The sequence below is a fragment of the Archocentrus centrarchus genome, chromosome 18, assembly GCF_007364275.1.
Source record: "Archocentrus centrarchus isolate MPI-CPG fArcCen1 chromosome 18, fArcCen1, whole genome shotgun sequence".
Taxonomy (NCBI): Eukaryota; Metazoa; Chordata; class Actinopteri; order Cichliformes; family Cichlidae; genus Archocentrus; species Archocentrus centrarchus.
Genome location: NC_044363.1, coordinates 10,681,757 through 10,702,328, shown reverse-complemented (window position 1 = coordinate 10,702,328; position 20,572 = coordinate 10,681,757). Strand labels below are relative to the sequence as shown.

The 20,572-nt window shown below is 43.1% G+C and overlaps 2 protein-coding genes across 2 annotated transcripts; one reads left to right on the top strand and one right to left on the bottom strand.

Moving 5' to 3' along the window:
* Positions 1-2,533: 2,533 nt before the first annotated feature.
* abce1 (ATP-binding cassette, sub-family E (OABP), member 1) lies at positions 2,534-16,188 on the bottom strand. Its single transcript, XM_030753760.1, has 19 exons — positions 16,030-16,188; positions 14,789-14,930; positions 14,620-14,705; positions 14,390-14,487; positions 12,828-12,945; positions 11,880-12,017; positions 11,721-11,790; positions 10,196-10,292; positions 10,015-10,104; positions 9,818-9,939; positions 9,281-9,405; positions 8,907-9,003; positions 8,323-8,382; positions 8,185-8,243; positions 7,457-7,567; positions 6,278-6,420; positions 4,848-4,970; positions 4,651-4,762; positions 2,534-2,736 (listed from the first exon to the last, which is right to left on the bottom strand). Exons 2-19 carry the CDS (start codon positions 14,889-14,891, stop codon positions 2,689-2,691), a joined length of 1,800 nt encoding a protein of 599 aa, XP_030609620.1. The 5' UTR covers positions 14,892-14,930; positions 16,030-16,188; the 3' UTR covers positions 2,534-2,688.
* A 16-nt stretch (positions 16,189-16,204) lies between these two features.
* On the top strand, positions 16,205-19,502 carry anapc10 (anaphase promoting complex subunit 10). Its single transcript, XM_030753761.1, has 6 exons — positions 16,205-16,361; positions 16,884-16,999; positions 17,414-17,504; positions 17,697-17,817; positions 17,911-17,964; positions 19,089-19,502. Exons 2-6 carry the CDS (start codon positions 16,885-16,887, stop codon positions 19,266-19,268), a joined length of 561 nt encoding a protein of 186 aa, XP_030609621.1. The 5' UTR covers positions 16,205-16,361; position 16,884; the 3' UTR covers positions 19,269-19,502.
* Positions 19,503-20,572: the final 1,070 nt, after the last annotated feature.

Sequence of the window (20,572 nt, the reverse complement as noted above, 5' to 3'; positions counted from 1 at the left end):
GATTCAGTGCCTTATGTTTGCTGAGAAACACTGCTGTACAGAACAAAAATGTGCTGTTTGGATTTGATTTTCTATGTGGTTGAATAAATAAACCTTTGGCTCAGATGCTGCTTCTGAAGCTGTTTGTTTTCTAGGTAAATACAGAGAATTTCATTCTCTGGGTAGATATTTAATGAGCATATCTTAGTAATTCAGTGCAATGTACAAGTCATTTTCTAAAATAAAAAAGTGTGTGTGGGGGGGTATTGTCCCCTTTCTTTTTTTTTTATACTTGTCACACATTTTAGATCATCAAGCAGATTTTAATATTAGGCAACAATGACCAGATTAAATGGGGGCTGCTTTGCTGCTTCAGAATGACTTGCTGCAACTGATGGAACCTCGAATTCTGCTGTTTACCTGAAGGAGAAAGTCCGGCCATCAGTTCGTGCCCTGGGGCTCAGTCTCACTTGCGTTACAATGATCTGAAACACACCAGCAAGTCCACTTCTGAATGGCTCAGAAAAATAGAAAATGAAAGCTTTGGAATGGCCGAGTCAAAGTCTGAACTTAAATCCGACTGGAAACCCCTCTAATGTGGTTGAATTACAATTCTGCAAGAAAGAGTGGACATCAAAAAACTCATTACCAGTTATCACAAACGCTTGATTGTAGTTTTTGTTGCCAAGGGTGGCACAACCAATTATTAGGATTAGTGGCAATTACTTTTTCCACATAGAACCAGGTAGGCTTAGATGGCTTTTTTTCACTTAATAAATTAAATTGTCACTTAAAAGCTGCATTTTGTATTTACTCAGATTATCTTTGTCCAATATTCTACTTTGTTTGATGATCTTAAACTTTTAAATGTGACAAATATGCAACAAAGAAATTATTAAGGGGGCAAATGTGTTTTCACAGCACTGTAGCTTGTAGGAAAAAACTTCATGCTGGTTGCAGGTATACAAACTGATACAAAGGTGTGGATATACAAGACATCATTCCTGCCCATAAACTCGTGGATCATGTGTCCTTGAGTCAAACACATCATTGAGGCATCTTCTGATCTCTTCAGCACTATCAGCAGCTGCTCTCTGGGTACTGTGGGTTTCACCAACTGTTGCTGCTGATTTTTAAGCTTTCAGGGAGTTTATGGTGCTATCAGGTTTGTTCTGTCAGTCAAATGTAGGAGCACCAGGTGAACCACCTGTCAAAACTGGGGAAAAATCCACCAAGAGCTTGCTTAGCCAGTCATAATGTTTCCCATCCCTATTAATTTTGTGTATTTTAGCAGCTAACTGAGGTTCTACGTTTCAGCAACATCAAATTCAGTCGCTTCAGTGATGTCCCAGGATGTGTCTCTTGGTGCCAAAAAAGCCCACCAAGCTGCAATTTTTCCACATTCAGGAATTGACTTTTACAAACTACTAACACAGATTTACACTAGTCATCCTGATCTTCTTCAGGTTGATCTAAAGACCTTGGTGGAAGTTGCTGTTGTATATAATATTTTGCACTATTTACATAAGGCTTTCACTTTGGGCCTGTGGTTATTCTTTAATAATGACTTATTGTGGACTATCTTTACCATTCACACTGCTGCTGTAACACAGTAATTTCCCTTCCCCTATCAATCTATCTGCCACAAGGCTAATGCAGAGGCCCGGGTTCAAATTCGCCCTTGCCTGTCAAACATGCCCTCCCCTCAGCTATTCTGTCTCCTCTTCATTGTCCTATCACAATAAAGGCTACCCCCCCCCCCCCCCCCCCCCCCACCACCACCACCAAAAAAAAAATATAAATACTGTTCAGTCTGCCTTACAAGAGTCCCACCCTGCAGACATCTACCTGCAGTATTAGGTCACAGTCACAGCACCACCCAGTGGAAGCAGGACATCACACTGATGTAGTAAACACCATCCAGTTTACATGAAACCTTCATGGTCGTTTCTACACGTGAAGAACAGTAACAACATAATTAGTGTTTGCTCTCTAACACGACCTCGTGAGCCCAGGAAGAGGAAAGTACCAAGCACACAGTCACCGAGGTTATGTATAAGCTGCCCTTTCTTCTTGACCAAAACAGGTGATGTGTTTAGGAAACATCTGTAAATTGCAGCCTGTGCTGGTCTCTCCAGTGGAGGAGGATCATGTGGAGTAGAGGCCACAGAAATTTCATTAAAGTGCTTTTAAACCACATTTCAACTCAAAGGCTTAATAACATTTGCCCGCTTGATTCAAAGTACTGGCACAGATAAACAGGCTTCATAAAGTCCTCCTTTTATCTCAGCTTTTATAAACAAAGACACACACAGGGGCTGTTCCTGGTTCAGGAAGCATCAGTTTATTATCTGATTGTAAATGTATGGGTGTTAAAACTTGCTGCTTAATGTTCTCGCCGCCTCCGTGAATTCAGCCGAGCGCGTTCAGGCTGACGCACACACGCACGCACACACACACACACACACGCACGCACACACACAACGCAATGCACGTTATTTTTAAACACTTCACAACACCGCTGGCTATTGAACGCAGCCTGGTACATGAAGGCTGATGTTTTTTTTTTTAATGGTTTTTCTTTATTTCTTTTTAATATTTGTCTGCTGTTTGGCAGCCCGGCTGTGAAAGGTCAAGGTTATACGCTCGAGCGGTCGCAGGTGCGGCGACGCGGCCGGGAAGTCGCAGTTGATCATGTGAGATGCCGTCTTAGTCATCCAGGAAGAAGTAGTTTCCGCTCTTCTTCTGTTCGGTGTCCTGCAGAGAGAGATGACACGAAGGCCAAAGGTCAGACGCTATGTTCAGGTTTTGATTCCTCACACACAAAATTCATGTAACCACAATGGTTTCCATTTTTTTTGTCCAGCCCTTCTAATATGGTCATGTGGTGCAGCAGCAGCAGCATTTAGAGTAATGCTGAGAGGGCAGTTTACTCATTATGTCCAATAACATTAATTTCTCCTTCTAACCCATCATCCTGTGTCTGATAAGCTGTACTTTAACCTCTCTGCAGCGCCCCCTGGTGAGTGGAGGACTGCAGCTCTGTTAACACACTGAAATGAACTGCTCATTACATCAGTGGAACTAGAGAGGTGCTGCGATATTCACAGAAGAGGTTCAGCAGGCCGCATGTCAATCAGCGGCATTCTTCACTCTCATTGGTCGTTGCTTCAATCGCTCGCCTAGAAGCTGAGAAACGTTTCTCGGTTTCCTCCCTACTTTGTGCCACTAGCTGTTACTTCTTTGTGTGGTCTCTGGTCAATCTGTCACTTCCGTCACTTAAATGCAGCTTTATCTTTATTGCATGAGGTCATCTTATAGCCTAGCAACCACCTACCAACAAACTGACCCATTTGTAGCATTCATGCACCTGCAGCACCTAATAACAGCATCATATTTTCATTTCTTGACAATAGCATATATTATATATCTGCAAAGCTTGAATTATGGCTGATCTATGATGAGATCATCATGGTGCCTTGCAACCACCTAACAATGGAGTGCTCACACAGACACAGATGGATGAGCATGTGCTGGTAAGCATTATTTTGAACTTCAAAGCTGCCAGAGTGGGAAAAACAAAACTAAACGTGGAGCTGGAAATGAGCCTGAAACTGATCATTATGACCAAACTCTTTCCCAGTGTTGTGTCCAGGAGCCGGTTTATTAAATCATCAGTTAATTACATTAGTCTGAAAAAAAGAAAATAAAAACCACTGGAGTCAGACGCTCCTCTGCTAAAACCTCTGGTTTTATTCCTTTTCCTTTCTAAAGTATGATATAAGACTCTAATATAGCAGCTCCATGTTGCAGTGGTTTATAGTTAATACAGTTTTGTTTTCCTAACGCTGAGTACCCGCTGCAGGATTCTCCTGAAAGACGGTGAATCTCTGATCTGTGAATCTCTGAGTCACGTATTATTAAAATGGTGGTAAAAACCAACATGATTGTACACTCGCATCTTTAACCCGACAGCAGCAGCAGGACCCGCGCGAGGTTACAAAAACCAAGAGGCGCACAACCGGCCGGGGTGACGCCAAAGCACCGCCTGTGCCGGCAGATATGACGTCACTTTTAACGTATTTTGTCCGCGAGCGGCGGCACGAACGGTGAGCATACACGGCTCTGATGAAGCTGAAAAAGAGAAGAAAATGTTTTTGTTTTTTTTTTAATTTAAAATAGGAATGAACGTCCTCGTCAGTTCGTTCGACCGCGCTGCTGTTGAGTTGTTCATCACATTTCATCTGATGTCGCATCAATTTTTGATTGTGAACGATCACAGCGTGTCACGTGACATCACTGCTCATCACCAGAGACACTCGGGGGTGTTTGTACTCTGACTCAAACACTGTAACTGAAGATGACCCGTTTAAGTAGCTCAACACAGACAGAATTAATGGATCAAACCCTCTCTGCTGGTTTTTGGGAAATAACTAAAAATAAACTTTTCTGGGCTTCAGATTAACGAGCATCAACTATTTAAACCTCGCTAGCTGATTCCAGGACGGTTGCACAGTTGAGTTGTGGGTAAAATGAAGGTAATTAGCTCATTAAACAACAACAAACTAAAAGCTGAGAATAATAAACAAACAGCATTTATGAGCATCTTCACAGCAGCATGACTGCTGTTTAAATAAAGGTTATAAACAGATGCAGAGGCCAGACTGTTACCTTGATGGAGTTGAGTTTGTTGATCCTCGGTCTGAAGTTGTTTGGATCTCTCCTGAACGTGATTTCCAGCAGCGACAGGAAGCGGTTCATCCCGGCCAGCAGACTCTGAGGCCTGGAGGAGAGAAACGAACAAACATCCCGTTAAGATGGCGGCGAGCGGCGAGCCGATGCGGCTCTGAAGCGTCGGCTCTTCTTACGTGTTGGCCGACGTCTTCTTGGAGGGAATTCCGTCAAACACGATGACTCTGTCGGCCAGGTAGGTCGCCATGATGAAGTCGTGCTCCACCACAAACGCCGTCTTCTTGGCGTGGAGGATATACCTGTGAACAAAGACGTGTCAGGACACAGCGCCACACACAGGAGGAGACACGCAACTGCAATGAACTATGACGCCATCATGCAAAGCACGTTATTCTGTAAATAATTTAAAATGATTGAAGCTGAACTGATCACTCATTAAATTGATTATTTGATTGTTTCGACTAACCAAATTTGAGAATTTGTTGCTTTTTCCCTCCTTTTAATTGAATGTTTTGGGAGTTTGCTCTGAATACTAACCAATCAACTAATAAAGCAAATAAAAACACTGTTTCCCTAATAACACTAAATGTCAGGTTGCCAGGTGTTTGAGTCAAATTTCCCACACTCAGCTTCATGTTTCTCTGTCATATCTAATCAAAAATATCAAATTTAAAGTACCTAAAAACAGCACATCTGATCACAGTAAAGTTTTTAGAGGTCAGTTGGGTTCAGAGACACAGCTTCACCTCTCAAAATCCAAACATGAAATGAAATTAAACATGAACCCAAAAACCAACAATCGCTCAAAATCCTAACATGTAACAGCCAGACGGAACAAACATTTGGACTAAATCATTTGAAAAATTATTCTGAAGCAGACAGATTTTCTGGTTTTCCTCTTCTGTCATATATAAACTGCTCAGACTGTTTAAAGGGCTCAAATAATGAAGTCAGAGGATGTCCAAATCACCCCTGTGAGCCAAAAGTCCCAGCTTCAGACTGCTCGGTTTGATCATATAAATCAGGAATATCACTAATATATGTATATGTTTTTATGAAGGGTGGCCAATCAGAAGAAAGCTGACTTAAAGGGGGAGGAGCTAAAACTGATTGCATGGTTCAGTATGAGATAAATTAGGAGTATTTTTATTTTTAAATCTCATTAAACAGGAAGAAGCAGGTAAGCTGGGACTCGAGTAGCCAGGGTAACCTGCTTAACCTGCTTCATGTACAGCATTTCTGAAAGTCGGGTGAGGCTTCTTAAAATCTACAACAGTGTATCAGGGCCAGTGAAGGAAAATAAATCAGGCACTGGATGAGCAAAAGATCAAATTCAGGGAAAACAGTTTTTTTGTTTAAAGATTAAAGTTGTAAATTTGAAGAAAAACAAACAAACAAACCCGCTTCTATTTTCAAGGTTAAGTTGGAAAGAAATCTTCAGTTTTATCCCCCCTGCTGAGCACCTTTTTAACCTTCAGGTGCCGTCCTTTAAAATCAGATTCAAGTGAAGCAGTTTGCACCGCACATATCAGGGAAACGGGAGGGAGGTGAGCAGGGCTGAAAGAAAGGAGCGCTGAGAAGCAGGAGGAAGAGCAAAGTGTCGTACCTCTTGATGACTCTGGCGGCCATCAATCGCTGCTCGGAGTCCAGGTAGGCGGAGGGTTCATCGATGAGATAAACGTCGGCCGGCTTCCCCAAACAGAGCGTGAGGGCGACTCTCTGCAGCTCACCTCCAGACAGGTTCTGCACCTGCAGGCGGAGCAGAGGGAGGCTGATCGTTAAAAGCTCAAAAAGGCTGCTTCGATATCATAATGACAACTCTTACTGTGAAATTCTGTGAAAATCTTCTAAGCTAGCTTTGAAATGTGTAAAAATGATGTCCTGAGGACCGGCTGCACTTTATTACATTTCATTTTAATTATGTTTAAGTTGAGGCTCCACCAATGGCAGCTCACGCTCTGTGTTGTAATCTGTATGTATTGGGACAGCAGGACAGACGTTTACTTTGGTTACAGAAACATGCAGGAGCAGGTCATGGATAATAGGTACCGATTTGTAAATAACTGGAGTTTATTATATGATTAATACTACAGTATATTTCTAACAGGCAGCTCATTCTGTGTCATGACAGTTTCTTTAATGCTGGAACACATTTTGGGGTCAGTTCGAAAGAAAGGCAGATGTGAAATGTAAAAGAGAGGTCAGAGGTCAAATGTGACCTGAGATTTTAAATCTTTATGTGGTTCCTTCTAGGGCTGCAACTATCGATTATTTTAGTAATTGAGTAATTTATCGATTATTCCATTGAGTGATTAGATAAAAAATACTTCTGTATTATTAACAGTTCATCTGCATATTTTAACTTCCGTACGGCAGTTTTTCGCTGTGAAACAAACAGCGGTGGATGGAGCAGCTACAAAGTTTTCTGTTCTTCATGTTGCTGATCAGGTGGTTGATGAAGGACCTCCAGCTGTTTCCAGTAAAGGTTTAGTGGTGGTTACAGGAACAAGCGCTGCTGCTTTGGACGCTAGAAAAACGTTTCCTTTTGCTCCACCTGAGCTCACCGTCTCTGTAACGGCTCCGCCCTACAAAGTTTTATCAGAATTCCTTCAAAACCTTTCGAGCTATCAACAGAACAGTCAGGATGATGACACACATGCACACAAATACTACTAAAATCATGACCTCCTTGGTGGAGGTAATGATTCCCAGTGTCTTCCCCACAGTGAGGAAGACTGTATGAATATAACATGGAAAAAAGATCGTGGATCGTGGTGTTTCTTACATCCTGGTCAATGATGCTCTCGATCTGCAGCGGCTTCATGACGTCTGTGATGAACTGCGGGTGTGTGTAGGCGTCTCTGATCTTCTCGTGCAGCAGAGCTCGGACGCTGCCCTGAAAACACAAACAAAGTGAACGTTAAACTCATCTTCAGATTAACGCAACCTGCAGCAGCTGTGCATCAGAACACTGAAAACCTCACAGGAGCAGAGTTAAGGACCGTCTATCACACGTGTGCTGTTTTTCCACTGCAGGAACTTAATGAGCTGAAACTTGCTGTTTAGGAGGATCTGCTTTGTTTTTGCATTTCATGAACTGGAAGAATCAGAAGTAGCAGAGCATGAAGCAGCACACAGAACTAAAATGTTTGCATCGTCTGATGAGGCACCAGTGAGAGCCTGGCAGATATCAAGACATGGATTTAGTCCCCTTTTTTTTTTTTTTTAAATAATATGAAAGATTGTAAAAGTTCGGGAGATTTATAGCAAAAAAAAATTTTCAGATTTCAAACTGTGGAGGCACGTTTCAGGGATTTCTCAAAAACAGAATTTGCTTACATCCCCCCTAGATCAATCAATCATCAGCCTAAAACACTGACACCTCCTGGTTCCTGAGATGTCTCCTGACTGTAAAAAAAACACCTAAATTGTCCTTTAACAAGGCCTCTGTCAGGCTGAGAACAAACTACATCTCTGCTTGTTGTTGTTTGAACTTAAAAACAGGGAGCAGACCTTGAACTTGGGGCTGATGGTCTGAGGCTTGTAGCTGACGTTCAGGATGGGAACCTCGCCTGAAAGACAGAGCTCAGGGTCAGCGTGCGCACCTCTTTAATCCGGTTTCATTTGTGAGAGAGTTTGTGTGAGGCTCACCTCCTCCATCAGGTCTGAGTCCACCGGCCAGCATCCTGATGAAGGTGGTCTTCCCTGTGCCTACAAACACACACAAAACCCATTAATACACACTTTCAGATCTGCACATGCCGACTGTGACTGTGCTAGTCCTCCACATAACTTCCAACATAAAGTAAGCAGTCGCACAGTTTGCGTGTCCTATCACAGGTCTTTATTTATAGTTTAAATTTGTCTCCTTCTTTAGTGTAATTTTTAACTGAGCTCATTTGTGCGGAGATTATATTTATAGTTTTCATGTTTTAGCAGCTGTAAGTTCACAATTTTTATCTTACATGAAACAAAATCGGTAGAAAACTCACAAACTAGGCCAAATCTAAACAAACACCAGTTGATAAAAGACAGATTTAAACCTTTTAATTATCTGGTTTGTAGATCTGATAATTATAAAATGAGTAAAACTGTAGTTATGAGGCATAAACTTCTCTGAGCAGTTTCTAAATTAAAGATCTGAAACCTTCTGTAAAACAAAAGGAGGAATTTCAGTTTTTTGTTTTCAGTGAGGCTGTATTTTTCTCATCTTTTTGATTGAGGGCTCAGCTCACCATTCTCTCCCAGCATCACCATGATCTCAGAGTCTGTGAATTCTCCTCCTTTGATGTCCAGCGTGAACTCGCCCATCGTCTTCGCCATGTCCGGGTACTGAAGCACAGCAACGAATCAAACATCAGAAGAGAAACGACTGCTGAAAAATCCTCGCTTTGCTTTTTAATGACGACATTTTAAACACGCAAGACTGAGAATGCTCAAGAAGAGAGAAAAGCAGTGGGTGGAGGAGGAGAACATTATAGCTCCATGAAAAAGCTTTTATTTTGTAAGGAAAAATAGGAATGACAGGAAATGAAAGAAAGGAACAAGAGAGGAAAGAAAAAAATGGAGAGGAGCAGCAGAAGTGATTTACAGATTAAAACAAACTGACCTGGTAGTGCCTGAGTCTCTTCACCTCCTCCTCGTTGGCCGTCTCGGCCACCTTAAAGACCAACGACGTCTCGCGAAACCTGAGATTCTCCGTGGGAACATAACCGTCCAGGAAGATGTTGATACCTGAGGGAAGGATGCAGGAAACGAAGCAGAAACGGATTCAAGCTCAAAAGATGCTCTCGGTCCATTCAGAGAAAACGTACCAGTGTCCACTGAAATCAAACAGAGTTTAGACAATGCTGTGAAATCGAGTCTTGAGGAGAACTCATCTCCTCCTCTGGGTTTTTAGCCTCAGGACATATCACCAAGTTTTTGGGAATTCCTGTTTCAGCTGTCAGTTACTGTTTACAGATGCATGAAGACTGAAAAAAGGCTAACAGGAAGATCACTGTCACACAGCCTGACAGCCACAGCCTCGGTGCTCTCCGTGCAAGCAAGCTTCTTTTAATAATGACAGGTCTAACCTGACCTCTGATTCAGGTGTTTGTTTATAGAGATGTGATGCAACACAAATGAAACTAAGCTTGAGTTTTACCCTCTCTGACGCTGAAGGGCATGGTAACGACCCCGTAGGCGCTGGGGACTCCGTACAGACAGCAGATGAAGTCTGACAGGTAGTCCAGCACGCTCAGGTCGTGCTCCACCACGATGATATACCTGCAACACAAGATCACCTTTAAGAGTTGGCACCGCGCCCCCCGTGAGCCCCACAAAAGCTTTAACGAGACAAACCTGTCGGGGGTGATGAGCGAGCGGATGGTGATGGCGGCCTTCAGCCTCTGTTTAACATCCAGGTAACTGGACGGCTCATCAAACATGAAACTGCAGCAGAGGAGCAGAAACGGTTGAGTTCGGTTCTGAGCTCAGAGACAAAAAAACAAAAAACAAAGAAGCAGCGTTGGCGTTTCCTCACATGTCGGCTTTCTGGATGCAGACGACGGCGCAGGCGAACCTCTGCAGCTCTCCTCCGGACAGATCCTCCACGTTCCTCTCCCGCAGGTGAGTCAGGTCTGCAGACAAACACGGACACAGGAGAGCAGATGTGGGTCAGTAATTCGGTTTTTCATGAGAAAGTCGGAAGCTTTTCTACAGGAAAGCCGAACCAGTGTTTTTTAAAGTTCACTAAAACTAAGTGGAAACTAAAATAAAGATTTTAAAAAATACTGTGCAATTATAAAATTAAAAGAAAGCAAAAATACACATTTAATGAGCTCAGTCTGGTGCAGTGTCACAGCATACTGAGACTCTGCTACACGCTTACAGAAAGATGGATGTGTATCTATTATTACATAATTATTATCGTCATATTACCTGTACTGAGCTCTTTAAGACTTTAAGAAGACTTTATTGTCATTATATGTAAACATATAATGAAATTTGGGCTCCAGAACACCCATCCAAGAACCTGAACCCTAACATAACCCGTTAATATGAAAACAAACAAAGCTAAAAATCACGCCTGGTGCTGGTCGGACTCTGCAGCTCGTTTTTTAAGCTTCTCCTCCTGCGTGATCGGAGGAACGTTGCTGCAATAAATAATAACCTGAAGTGTGTGTCAACTTGAACCCTATGGTTACGTTCACACTGCAGCCTGAAGTGACCCAAATCCGATTTTTTTTTTTGCCCTCATGCGACCTGTATCTGATCTTTTCATGACGGTCTGAACAACACAGAGCCGATCTTTTCAAAAGTGACCTGTGTCTGTACGGGCATTGATACTCACCAACATTCTGGATCCTGCTACGCGGAAGTGGGAAGAAAAACAAACTTACTTCTGTAAACACTGAGCATGCTCGCTACGTTATGATCGCGTCCTCTACTGCGTATGCAGGACACTTTTAGGTTCGTCTGCAGTTCACACACAGATCACATAGAAGTCGCATATATTTGGAAATGTACACGACCACGCAAAAAAAACAAACAAATCGGAATTGGGTCACTTCAGGCTGCAGTGTGAACACAGCCTATGTGAGGCAACAGTGACTGATTTGCGTGGCTAAGAAAGAAATTGACTCTCTTCAAAGACTCTGCTGACAAAAACTGAGATTTTCACCTTGCAGAAAACAAGAGTTTCTGTTCCTTTCCTCAGATCCAAATAAACTAAAGCAACAAATGTACAATAACCAAACACTAGAGACAACAGGAGACAAACAGCTCGAGCATTTTGTGAGGTAAAATTACCGTTCTTGCCTGTAGGGTCTAGTGAAGTGTAACAGCGTTTCTCTCTGGGAAGAGCTGCCTGATGGCAGACTGAGTGGTGAAACTGCTCTAAATGCAGCATCTGCTTAAGCCAATATTAATTCTTCTGTGTGTCTGCTCGTGGTTCACTGCTGCAGGTAACACACTGACTGTGGATCAGATCCTTCCAAAGAAACCTTTGTAACATCCAAGCAGTTTCTTCAGCTTGTAATAAAGAGTGTGTGTGTGTGTGTTTTTACCGAGCTGTTGGCAGACGAGGTCCTGTGTGTCTGTGTCATCTTTCCTGCTCAGGATGGCCCCTACTGACCCCTGCAGGCGGAGACAAACAATTACAACCAGCCCTCAGAGCAAACGCTGAAGGCCGTCACAGACGTCACAGTTAAGGGAAAGTCGTGAACCTTGACGGTCTTTGGGATCTGGTCGACGTACTGCGGCTTCACGATGGCCCGCAGGTCGTCCTCCAGGATTTTGGTGAAGTAGTTCTGCAGCTCAGACCCTCTGAAGTACGTCAGGATCTCCTGCCAGTCTGGAGGATTCTGAGATACAAAAATACAGATGATGGGGTCAGTGTGTGCAGTTATCCCTGAGAGTGCAAAGCTCAGGCTTCAGACAGCTTTTCTTACTCTTGGATCTGTACCAGGGGGACCTGTGTGTTCCTAAATCTGTTTGTGAGGAGCAGCCAATCAGAAGAAAGCTGGCTCAAAGGAGGAAGAGCTTGTTTCAGACAGTAAACATGCACAGAGGCCCAGTGTGGGATAATGAAGGATTGTTCTGAATGTGAATCATCCAAAACAGAGTCCAAAAAGACCCCCCCACCCTGCCTCTCCGGGAGGAATTGTCAGGAATGTTGTAGTTATTAACAATCAAGCGGAGGGTTCCTTTAAGCCAGGGGTCTCAAACTCGCGATCCACATCCGGTCACGCCCCCTACTTGGGGTCCGAGATTTGATGTCAGAGATATGACAATTTGGCCATTTAAGTTACTTTTTTGACATTTCACTAACTCCTCTTAATTGGAGGGGAAAGCAAAATGTCAAAAAAGTAACTTAAAAGGCCAAATTGTCATATTTTTGACATCAAATTGCGGACCGGAAGCAGGGGGCGTGGCTGGATGCGGCCCGCAGACCGCAAGTTTGAGACCCCTGCTTTAAGTGCTGGCTAAAGATTTCAGTCATTACCAGTTAGGAGAGACTTCCTGATTAAGTTACCGACCAGTCGGTGGAAGCAAACTTTTATCTTTCCCTCTTGGCCAGCAAGACAAAACTAGCAGCTCCACCCAAACATTATCTCCTGAGGACAGCAGGAACACGACGGCTGGCCTGTGTGTGTGTGTCTGTGTGTACTCACATCGTACTTCCCCAGGTTCGGTTTCTGTTTTCCGGCCAGGATTTTCAGAGCTGTGGACTTGCCGATACCGTTGGTCCCCACCAGCCCCAAAACCTCACCGGGCCGGGGGATAGGCAGCCTGCAACACACACACAGATCTGTAAACATATTGACTCACCATTACAAGCTTTAATGAAACCTAATCTTCAAATAATTTAATAGTTTAGTATCATTTTTCCTTTCAGGCGGTTCAGCGTTGGTTCCAGATGTTTTGCAACTGCAGATTTTTGGTCCTTGACTTCACCAATAAAAATCGCATCTCATATTTAACCCAAAAGTGCTTCTTCATGTAAACCGGCCACCTGGATTATGTTTGTATGGTTGGAGATTGAGAGAATGATGCACCAATTCCCACGCTCTTATTGTGAAAGTTCAGTTGCCGCTAACCATTAGACCTGGTCCTTCCTGTCTCCTGTTTTGCCGTGAGCAGGCTGTTGCTGATGCGGCGGTCCTTGATACCATTCAGGTGCCTCTCAGAGTCTCCTCCGGTGGTCTACAGACTCCAGCACCACCATCTGAGACTCCAGCTGCCTTTGACAGCCGTTCTGCGAGACGAAGGGTCTCTCTGACCTGCAGCAGGGCCGAGCTCACTGAAGCTGGAGAACACCAGCAGCAATGGAGTCTGAGTCTATCCACTGGGTTAAGAACTCAGCGGAGAAGCAGCTAATAATGATTTTATTCACAGTCCCAAAGCACACAAAGCATAATTTAGCAATTTCTTTAAGAAAGCATTTGTGCGACTACTGCCACAAGTACAAATCAAAAAGGTCTGGGATGGCCTCTAAACATAAGTTCTCCTCTTCAAGCTCAATTTCTTGTTGTCGTCAGAGCCGCTGCTATTTTTAGATCACTCTTTAAAAGGTACTATTCTAACCACACACATCAAGCACTCCACATTGGACCTCGAACATGCACAGAAAACAATTATCAGCTTCTTTCAGTCTGACACAAACTTCATGTAGAGGACCATCACTGCTGCTGAGGGCTGGCTCTCCAGCTATGACCAAGCAGACTTCAGCTGAAGAGTCCATAGTTTCTCAGTCTGAAAGCATCAGGTGAGGAGCAACACCTGGAGAACATTCACAGGGCTGTGCTGACACCATCACCTTCCACCTCTGTGATGGTCACTTAATCTCCTCCAAGGGATCAAAACAGCAATCCATCAGTTTGATTACATTTTCATGAAGCAGTAAAGTCACAGGGAGACAAACTCAGATGCCTCGGGACAAAAAAAAGCATTCTCTTGGTGTCTTGACTCACCTGACGTTCATGCTTAGAATCTGTGGACTTGTCATCAGAAAACTGAAACCCAACTCCATTAACCAGTAATAACTAAACTGACCAGAGTGCACAGCTGAGGTGGTCAGAACCCCGGGAACGATCTAAAAATAACAGCCTGGAAGCCATCTGGACATGCCTGAGAGGATGATCGATCCAGATGTAATTGAACACAACACCCTGTAGTTCTGTGGGAAACACAGCTTAGCTGTGAGGTAAAGGGGCTGAGAGTTTCAGCATCGTACCGGTGCAGTTTGAAGGAGTTGGCGCAGTATCTGTGAGTGGTTTCCTTCTCCAGGTTGCTGGGAAGGTTGACTATGGACAGTGCTCCAAACGGACATTTCTGCAAGGAGAAAACACCATGAAACAAACTTCACCGTTTACATTTTCTTGCGAAAAACACAGTCTAAAACGAAGTGCTTTGAGATGATTTCCTGCTAAATATCGACGAGGCCGTCCCCACAGGTATGATTACCTTGATGCAGATGCCGCAGCCTATACACAGAGACTCTGAGATCCACACTATTTTACTCTGTGGAGTCACCTCGATGCACAGTTTACCTGCAAACACACACAGTTCATGTTAAAATAGGCTTTTCTTTATTTTTAGTTTCTACTGTCTGTACTCTCCCCTCCACACTCACCCATACGGACGACTGGGCAGCTCTTCTTGCACTCCTGACGGCATTTCTTAGGTTTGCATTTGTCATGGTTGACGATGGCAATCCTGGTGTTCTTATCCGCCATGGTGGAGGGCTGAAATGCCGGATGTTAGCGCCTGTGGAGCTGGAGGCGGGAAACAGAGGGCCAGCCAAGTGATTAATTTTGAGAAAATGCAAAGAAATATTAGAAGAGAAGCAGGAAACATTTATAAACCGATTGTTGATCTGCAGCTGCCAAAACTGTCCAAAAACCTCTAAATGTAGCGTACAGCAGTCAGGGTCAAAGCTGCGTCCACATGCACACTGTAAAGTCTGCTGAAACAACACATTCAAAACAAAACCCTTTTTATCCAACAATAGACTGCTGCAGATGTACCACCTCAGCCAGCCTCTAGCTGCTTTTACTACCTGCTGTCTTTAATTCAGATCCCGGTTTGGCGTATGCTGGTATTTAGGCCCCCTGAAGTCCGGCCTATTTGCGCTTTGCAGTCTTTTATAAAGATACAGCGAGCCACGCCAGACTCCATTTAAAACTCTGATCTTTTCATTGTTGCCTCGCCTCTCAAAGCATATGCCTGACGATACCTGGTTTAGAAGCTTTAACCAATCAGTGCCTCCCATTCTGGTCAATTCGGCTTACATTTAACTCATAATATAAAGACATTTGATTCAGTCCAATAGCTGGATTTTGGGTATCTCCGAGCTTAAACCTAACATGACGGGCGGTGGCGAGGAGCCTCAAACTCGGGATTTCTCCTCCAATAACGTGCTGCCCTGCGATGTGTACATATGCCGAATTAATAAACTACTCATAAGGATTTCCAAAACATCTTTAAGTGTGGTCTCCTAAATCTCTGCTACGGTGAGTGACGGGAAACATTCTAATTTAGAGATTCGTGAATGGATTTTGGCGCATGATCCTGCCGATAAAAAAGAAAACGTAATCTTTTCAGGGCCCTCTCTGACAGTAAAAGAAGCGCACTGGGGAAACTACACCAACTGACTCCTAACAAGCTGCAACCACACATTCAGATGGGTTATTGGAGCGTTTTAAAGGGACGCTGATCGCGCGGAAGCGAAGTTTAGGACATTCATTGGAGAATGCTAACAATTAGCTTCACCGCATTAGCAGCGGAGGCCCCGCAGCCCGACATCTGCTCGTTTCTATAGCAATACAAACTTCAAAAGCAACCACATCCAAGGCGATGAGGACGCAAACTCACCCTTCTCCGGCTCCAGCTACCCGGCTAACAAGGAGACAGAAGAGCGGAGACGTTTAAAGGCGAAAATCTGGGCTGAAACTTCTGGGTTTTTTTCAGCAACGTGTTCTTCTCACGGGCTGGAAGCCGGCAGGAAAGATGGCGGGAGTCGCGCACATAGCATGCGACCGCTCGCTCAGCGCTGGTGACGTAGATAAAAAGGGACGCGGAGGCGCAAAAAAAAAGTGGGAGATTCGAAGTGTGTAAACAAAAACGTGTTTAAATTGTATTTCTGACCTGTAGCCACATATTTAATGCACTGACACGACATCCTGGAGACCTGCACTAACGCGTCTGTGAGTCGGCTTTGTTAATTGTGTCACACATTGAGTTTTAGTGGTTTTAAGAGCCTTTAACGTGGAGGAAAATGAGCTGCTGGCGGCTAGCTAGTGTCATAATAACCCCCCCAAATAAGTTATTTTTAAGCTAAAATAGATTCGCTAGCTATCACATTTATACGACGAATTTGACATAAAGGCCTTCATATTTCCAAACCACACTTACATTTGTTTCTGTAATACATATATATTTATTAAATGGAAATAGAAGCCAAAATGTTAAAACTATACATAAAGGTTTGTGTGCGGTTACATTTGATGCTACTAGTTGCGCCATTTATAGGCCGAATTTTACCTAATGGTTAAAATGCACTTACATTAGTGTCACTGATTAAATTATATGTGTTAAGTGCAAATAAATCTTAAAATGGCAAAAATATTAATGGATGTTGGCGTTCGGTTACTGATCTCCGGGCACTTTCTGAGCTAAACTTACTTGATTTTCAATAAGTGTGTTGAACTCGTGTTTTTGTCAAAAAGGATGGCGACCCCGAGCAAGACACCACCCGGAGCTGACCCAAAGCAGCTGGAGCGGACTGGGACGGTCCGGGAGATCGGTTCCCAGGCGGTGTGGTCCCTCTCCTCCTGTAAACCTGGTAACTCTCCAGCCCCGAAACTCCCCAAGCATGCAGTCTGCTGTGTGCATAGTGCAGCAGATAGCTGTAACAATCCTTCAGAAGTTTGTGATTGTCCCTTTGGAGGCCTTAATTTGAATTTCCACATTATCACAGCATCATAAACCTTTTTAACCTGTGGATCAAGTTCAGTGGTTTTACGTGTTGTTGTTTTTGTTTTGTTTTTTGACTGTGGGGAAGTCAAAAAACAAAACAAAAACATCTATAGAGCTTCCTCCTTGTTTTTGATATAAGACACAAGATAATTTCAGTGAAACCTCTTTTCAGTAAGGGGACACAGACTCTTTGCCATAACTACGTGTGGGCCCCTAAAAATCCAAGCTAGTATGAGCAGTGGTGAGTCTTGTCTGATGTGTTTGCCCACATTATGTCTAGGTTTTGGAGTGGATCAACTGAGGGATGACAACTTGGAGACCTACTGGCAGTCAGATGGGTCCCAGCCTCACCTGGTTAACATACAGTTCAGGTAACATGGAGTTTTCAAGCTTCTCTACAAGAGGAATTAAACCCGGAAAATGTACATCATCTTTTACTGGAAGAAGTTGATCATTTTATTGCTTACTGTAGTGCTGCTGCTGCTGCTGCTACTGTTATCCATCTTTAGTCTCTAAGCATGCTGTCATTCATTGTCATTTAATATGTGACTTTTGGAATAAAGGAGGAGGACGACTGTAAAGATGCTGTGCATTTACGCTGATTATAAATCAGACGAGAGCTACACCCCGAGTAAGATCTCAGTGCGAGTCGGCAACAACTTCCACAATCTCCAAGAAATCAGGGTAACTCTTTAAAAAGAACTCTGGTCGATAAATTTCATCCTGAGGTTTCAGCACCACTCAGACTCTCCTTCCTCCTCGTTTTCCTCTCTGCAGCAGCTGGAGATGGTGGAGCCCAGTGGCTGGATTCACATCTCACTCATGAATCCGGTGAGAAAATATATTTTGTAACCTTTAAATGCTGCATTTTACCAAAACAGGATTCTGTTACATTCTACCTTTTTGCCACCTCTTTATATTTCTGATCGTCTCCGGTGGAGAGGGTGTAATTGAATACAAAGATTGATCAGGGGACAGAATCCAGTCATTTCTCACTGTGGAACATTTGCAGGCTTACCATATGTAAAAACAGGCAGACAAAAACACTAACGCACAACCACAGCGACTGAACCGAGAGAGACATTTGTTCCCTCATTTTGTCTTAAAGGGAGCACTTCTTCCCTTAAAGGCCAAAGTCAGGGTCTAAAGTCTCTCTGTGCAGTAAATTACACCTCCTAGTGATTAGAAAGTGTACAGATATAGGAGGAGTTATGCTTCCAAAGTTGGATGTGTAAATTGGGAGTGATGTCGCATCTAAGTTGACTGTGATTCAGTAATAGTAGTAGTCGGAAAATCAAGGAATATTTTGCATCCTAAAAAGGCAGAGTCATTCAGCCATCATTAGCAATACCTGGAGTACAGCACAATGCAGTACAGTGCTCTGTGTACAGATTGTTTAGGCGGTCACATATACATAACATCAGTAGTTACTACAGATTCTGTTTTTTTACTTATTGTTCATAAGTAAAATGATCCTAAAACTCTGGATTTCTAACTTCCCACTTAGTAGTAGTAGTAGTAGTAGTAGTAGTAGTAGTAGTAGTACATGAAGAAGCACTTTTGGGGTAGCAGTACTATAGTGTGATCTGTTGGCACTTCTGCCCCAGAGTAGCTGAAGTCCTTACAGGTTTCCAAATGTTACCTTAAAGGCTAAAGTGCAGCAAACTCCACCTCTAATGTTTGGAAAGTGAATACACACTTGGGTGTTTTTATCTGAGAAGAGTTGGAAGTATGTTTTTTTTATTCTTGTGTTTAGAAATGGTTTATACTTTCCAAATTTAACTAAAGCGTTAACAGAATATGAAGAAAAACGTCTGTGTATTGTGTTGCAGAGATATCAACTGAAATTTGACTTTTTATGTAATACCGGTTTGTACCACAAGATGGTGCAATGAGTCAGTCTAATGTTTAAGTGTGTGTGTGTGTGTGTGTGTGTGTGTGTGTGTGTGTTTCAGCGCACAAATGAGCCCATCAGCACCTTCATGATCCAAATTGCCGTACTGGCCAACCACCAGAACGGTAGAGACACGCACATGAGGCAGATCAAAGTGTACACACCTGTGGAGGAGAGCTCCATCGGCAAGTTCCCACGATGCACCACGGTCGACTTCATGATGTACCGAACCATCAGGTGATCTGGACTGACCTGGGAACCCTGAAAGAGACTGATATGTGGAGCAGATAATTATCACTGAGAAGAAACACAGTGAAGTTGCCATTGTTGAATATTTGAAGGTGTTTAATGAGAGACATTGTCTCCAATCGGTGCCAGTTTGTGTTTTGATGTTTTAGCAGCGAGTTTCCTCACAGACACATTGTGTTGGTGTGAGTTTGGTTCCTAAATTTAAACCTTTTGCCTCTTACAGTAGGAAAAAAAAAACAGACTTTTGTGCCTACAGAGTGTTTCCTGTTGTGGATTTGTTATGAAATGTTGAAATAAATATTTTAAAAATCCAGAATGTGACTATGTTTATGTAGAAAACTAAAACAATTGTTGCTGTAGCTGTATCGGGTTTAGTTGCAGATATTTTCAGTTGAAACCAACAACTGAAACTACAGCAGTTGCAGAATTTGCCACGTGTAGTAGCAGATATTGCCGCAGTTTTAGTTTTAAGAAGACATGGCAGAACATGGCAGAAGTTGCCATGTTTAGCCTCACCTGTTTTTAAAGGTTCAGTCATTTTAGTTGCTGTAGTTTCAGTTGGTTTATTTGCAGATGTTGCTCTAGTTTCAGTCCTTCGTTTATTTGGAAGATCCGCAGATTCGAGACCCCTGCTGTAGAAGAAGTAGCAATTGTGAATTGTGAGCGGACACCCAACTGTGGCATGAGCTCCTCGGTTGTCCAGTTGGATGAAAATCAATCTCATTCTATCACAGTATCATTCAATATGGGGTAACATTTTCTAGTATGTATTTGAAGATTTTGCTGTAGTTGGAGTTTTTTTTTTTTTTTTTTTGCTGGAGCGTTTTAGTAGCAGACATTGCTGTAGTTTCAATTTTATTTGTAGAAGTTGCTATGTTTAGCCTCACCTGTTGCTAAAGGTTTAGTTGTTTTAGTTGCAGATGTTGCTCTAGTTTAAGTGCTTGGTTTATTTACAGATATTGCTGTAGTTTCAGTTGTTGAAACCAACAGCAGACGTTGCCATGTGTAGTAGCAGATATTGGTGCAGTTTCAGTCAGTTTTATTTGCCGAAGTTGCCATGTTTAACCTCACCTGTTGCCTCACTTGTTGCTAAAGGTTCAATCAATTCTTTTGTTGCAGACGCTGTAGTTTCAGCCATTGCTTTAGTTGCAGATATTGCTATAGCTTTTAGTTCTTTATCCTCACCCCCAACCTGTTGCAGCAGGTAGCTTTCCCTCCCTGAGCCTGGTTCTGCTGAAGGTTTCATCCTGTTAAAAGGGAGTTTTTCCTTCCTGCTGTTGCCATGTGTTTGCTTGT